Genomic DNA, 4,928 nt, shown 5'->3' with positions numbered 1-4,928 from the left:
AAGCTCTGACGGTCATATTTTGGACCCGACTGGACCCCAGCTAATGTCGCTCTCTCTGACGAAATAAAACCGAACATTTTCGGGATCAACCCGCGTATTTCCCACTCGGAACGGCATACTTCTTGACCTATCGGAACAAGTGAAGCCACTTTGCCTTATAAAAAAATAAATAGACCATTTTAGTATATCTATCGAACTCAGTATAGAAATGAGGTGTATATAATGAAATATTTAGGAATTATTGACGTCATACCAATGAGGGTGTGTGAAGTCTATCAATCCGCACTAAGCCAGCGTGGTGGACTAAGGCCTAATCCCTCTCAGTAGTAGAGGATGGCCGGGCCCAGCAGTGGGACGTTATATATATTTTATAATTATATATAATGAATTATCCTAGGATAATGTCTAGGGCAGCCCTGCACGCCGGTCGCGCCCACCGCCAACGTCGTTAACAACTCACAACTATGTGCTTTCGAACAATTAAACGATACGCGAGCGTTTCTAACCGCGTTTTCACATTACACACTAATAGCTCTCGGTGGGACCGCGCCTTTTGTTCATCACTTGCGATTGAACAGTGTGGGAAATTTTCTAACAAGGCAAAATTTGTTACAAAAAAATCTTTAAAATATAAATGTATGTAAGCCTGTCTATTATGAGGCTTAATTGCTAAACCGATTTTGATGCTGGAAAAGAGTCAGAATTGTAAGGTATTAATTCTCTTTATGTCGAACTAAGACTATCAGACTAGCGGAAACGCGTGATAATCATATTAGCCATAAAAACTTAGATAATAGGTATATCAATTAAATATGAAATGCTCTTGTTCCCAGGGTCGACACAAGAGGAACGCCACGTTTCCAGGCGGCCAGACAGCCAGCTTGCTGCAGTCATCAACAACTAGGAGTGAGTATACTTTACAGCAGTAAAGTTACTTTTCCTTAAAGAAAAAAAATAATGACTAATATTCCAAATCGCATTGTGGATCAGTATTTTTGAATACATTAACGAAGAGCAGCAAATATGCTGAAAACTAAATAAGATGAACTAAGAAACACACCTAATTTGTTCAGGATTGGAATGTTTGCCTGATATAGCGGTATCCTCGCTCTCAATAGGGGAAATGTAATGATATGGGACGGATATAAACTGAATAAAATGTGAAAGCACAGGACGTATCTCTACCTAATTCATTCAGTTAATTGTACTTAAATATTGCTTGTACCATGCCTATATGACGTCGAACATCTGACTTATGTCTCGTCTTTTGTAGAATATTCTGCGGACGCGTCGACGCTGCGCGACGTGGCGGACGGTTGCGGCGGCACCAGGACGCGTTACTGTTCTGGGGGCGCGACCACGTGGCCCGGGCCGAGGGTGCAGCCGCCGCAGCCCGAGATACCCAGCCTCGCCGCGCCTGCGCCTATTGACACCAAAGGTACACTTACAATCAAATTAAAATTCATCATCATCATCAGAAGCAGAATGTCCACTGCTGAGCATGTGCCTTCCCCAAAGATTTCCAGGTCGATTTATTGGAAGCGACCCGAGTCCAGCGATCTCCTGCGACTATTATTAGGTTATTTGTCCCTTGTGGGTGGACGTCCGACGTTACGCTTGCCAGTTCATGACCTCCACTCGAGAACCTTCGTGCACTATCGAAAATCAAAATTACTGTGCTCTAAATATGTATTTTGCGTACATAATGATTATAACTATACATAACGTATTTTTCTTGATTATTGAAACTAAAAAGCATAGGTTCGACACTTACATCGATCTAATATTTTTCCATTTATTTGAAACAGATCAGCAACAAATTGCAGAACACACAAATACAGAACGTATTAGGTCGTAATTCCTAAAACAAATTAAACTTAGTTTATGTTCCACGTACTTCACTAAATGAAATAAACGAATTTGCTGTTAAAGCACTATGCTTAACAATATGTAGTTAATTACATGGCTTATTGTAAGTCCTAATGCTATGATAAATAGTCAGCTGTAAATAACTGTAAACGATAATCGTCTGCATATACTCAGGTCCATAGATAGACTTATACTCAACATCTTATAAAGCAGTTACACGCAAAAATGACATTAAACATGATACAAATTGCATTCATATTTGTTTGGTACATAAAACTGTGATAACAACGGTAGCTAATAGTTATTAATTCAACCAAATATGAGCTCTATGGCGTCAGAGTCGGCGCCGATCGCCTACGCGCGAACTACGGCAAACCCGAAATTATGGCGTGTTGCAGAATCAGTAAAAACGCATTCTGTATTTGGTTCACCAGACGGTCGGTAGGATTCAATGCAACACAAATTACAAGGCGATGTTGTTTTGGTGCTCTTATTCTTTATGATTCGATATTGCATGTAGTTTGGAGTCGAAAGCTTTGCTGGTGGTAGCATATTAATAGACGCCCGGATAACGACCATCGTACTCAAGGCTTAAACCCGCTATAATGACCCACGTGAGTTTGTCGCGTTCCTGGGATCAGCTTGTGTTTATCCTGTATCAAAAAGGCATATCAACAGGAGCAATATAAAAAAATATATATTAAAAGAGAGAAAAGAAAAATGTTAATATTTGCGATCTTAATGTAACCTTATCAAGTAAGTGAAAATCTAATTTTAAAGCAATAATGGACGATATGGAAACCGAAGCGTTTATTACTTTATAAATAATTAGCTTTTGCTAGCGGTTCCGCGACAAAATTTTTCGTAATAAAAATCCCACTATATATTTTCCCAGGATAGCTTATAATATGACGAACTATCTCCATACATAATTTGAAATAGATCCATAGTTCAGCCATCAAAGAGTAACAGACAGAGTAACTGTGGTATTTATATATGAATGTATGAATTATCACAATCCATTAGGAATAAAATAATATATACGATCAAGTACTTTCAATACGTCATACGTTAAACATCTTCAGTAGCGTACCAATAATAAAGCCACAAAATTGCCCATACACCAGGAAGTATTGTCATTACTTTGACGAGATAATAATATAATTGCACATAATACTAATGTTTGACCCACACCGACCCTGCAGCCACAATAGGCTATTCACGACGCGAAGTCTCAATTCATTTTGACACATTTGGAAATTCATAAAATTACTACATAATGAATAGTCAAATTGCAATCTTGACGTATTGCACTGAGATTTATATGAGGCCGAGGTAATATTTATCAACTGTGTATATTGCGTAGAATGTACATAACATAATTATATTATTCGAGTTGCTAAGTCGAAAATAACAATAACTCACATTAGTCGCCCATGTAATTAAGATATAATTCGTTCCCGTCGAAATGTCAAATAAATCTCACATCCAAACAAAATGTACGTTAATCTCGCCGTAGAATTAACATTCCATTTTCAAATTCAAAACAAAAGCGTTGTAGGTGTTAACATTGAAGCAATGTCGAATGATATAATGTCGACCACGTGGGAATAGGTCGCATTCACATAGGGGCGTTAAAACGCGCGCGGAGGCGGGACGCGTTATTTATTCGCCATTCGAATGAAGTAATCACGTCTTTATATTGTAAGAAATTCGTAAATCATCAGTTCGTGTGTGACTTTTGGATGTATGTACGTGTGATGGATACGTTTTCGAAAGGTGAGGGTCACTGAAAGGTGAGTTAAGGGCGGTGCTCGGTTATAAATTTTGGGAGCCGGCTATTAACCGATTACGACAGCGAGGACTGACGGGTCTTGATATAGAGAGGTCTGGTACGTACTGACCTCTTGATTAAAACTCTAATCTAACCATTATGGTATCCTATTTGTACTGTATTGTTTAATGTATTTTTCATGAACTTTTCATGGTAGGAGATTTTAAACGACAAAATATACCATATCATCGACTAGAAGGCCTTTAGGAAAGTAAAGATAGGTTAGGAAAGTAAAGGACATATAGACAGCCTTCTAGACAATCCTTAATAAACACACGAGATATCACGCAACGCAAATTTAAATTGTTCATGCTGTACAAAACAAATCGCAGCTTATAAATTTCTACATCACTTTGCGGAACCAACAACATTCCAGCCATTCCAGCTATATCCAGCTAGTCAGGTGTCCCCATTAATTAGCTAAGCAGCTATCAGGTTGGAAACCAGCCGGGCCACCCCATCCAGCACATAAATCTGGACACAATCCCCGTCTAGACGACACTTAGACCTAATTAAAACCCGTTAGATGCTGAGATGTGAGCTTGGAGGGCGAGCCCTGTGTTGAGAGATGAAGCGTTTTGCGAACTGTTTGGATAGGCCTGCTATTTTCGATCACATGTTGAAGGAAAAGTTACTGTTTATCGATTTCCAACGTATCATCATTTTATGAGGATAGTAAATCTTCAATACAAGGATTAACGTTCAGAGTTGGTAACTAGATGCTGGAAGTTCTGGGAATCCTTCTCGCCATAGGAAACTGTCAGTGTCAGTTTAAAATGGTTTTCTGTACCCATACCTCAAAGACCTATTCGTGCTGTATAGAAATACAGAGAGGTTCACCTCTTAATGGCCGCAATCATAGCCGATGCAATAAAACTACAAGTCCAAAAGACCTAAAATATTCCCTCAGGACCTATCTCCCGGAAAAATATAAAAGCTCGATAAAAATAAACATGAATATTCAACATATGCAAATATAAAGTAAACTTTGATGTCAACTCGTAACACATTTAATAATGAGTTTGTTTTAGATAACAGCGGTCTGGTTTGGCACGTTTTTAATGTACGCCTAATGGCGATTAACGTCATTAAACGTTCGCCGGATATTAAACTGGTGGAATGTGTTTTCCGTAGTCGTTATAGGTTTTATGTATAGTATTTTTCAATTAAGCCCGCTGATAGTGTAAACAAATATTTTATTCTTTGGTTTATTGGCTTTTGTACA

General features: G+C 38.5%; 1 protein-coding gene across 1 annotated transcript; it reads left to right on the top strand.

Annotated features, from left to right (window-relative positions):
- Nucleotides 1–833: 833 nt before the first annotated feature.
- On the top strand, nt 834–1,917 carry LOC119191408 (the record flags this gene model as incomplete). The annotated part of the gene is made up of 2 exons (XM_037445312.1): nt 834–906; nt 1,274–1,917. Coding segments are annotated over 2 exons (525 nt in total), but the record flags the coding sequence as incomplete, so codon positions are not given.
- Between the last annotated feature and the right edge of the window lie 3,011 nt (nt 1,918–4,928).

This window comes from Manduca sexta, unplaced genomic scaffold (assembly GCF_014839805.1).
Source record: "Manduca sexta isolate Smith_Timp_Sample1 unplaced genomic scaffold, JHU_Msex_v1.0 HiC_scaffold_1480, whole genome shotgun sequence".
In the NCBI taxonomy this organism is placed as follows: Eukaryota; Metazoa; Arthropoda; class Insecta; order Lepidoptera; family Sphingidae; genus Manduca; species Manduca sexta.
The sequence above is the reverse complement of the archived record's forward strand: the minus strand, read 5'-3'. Positions and strand labels throughout refer to the sequence as shown.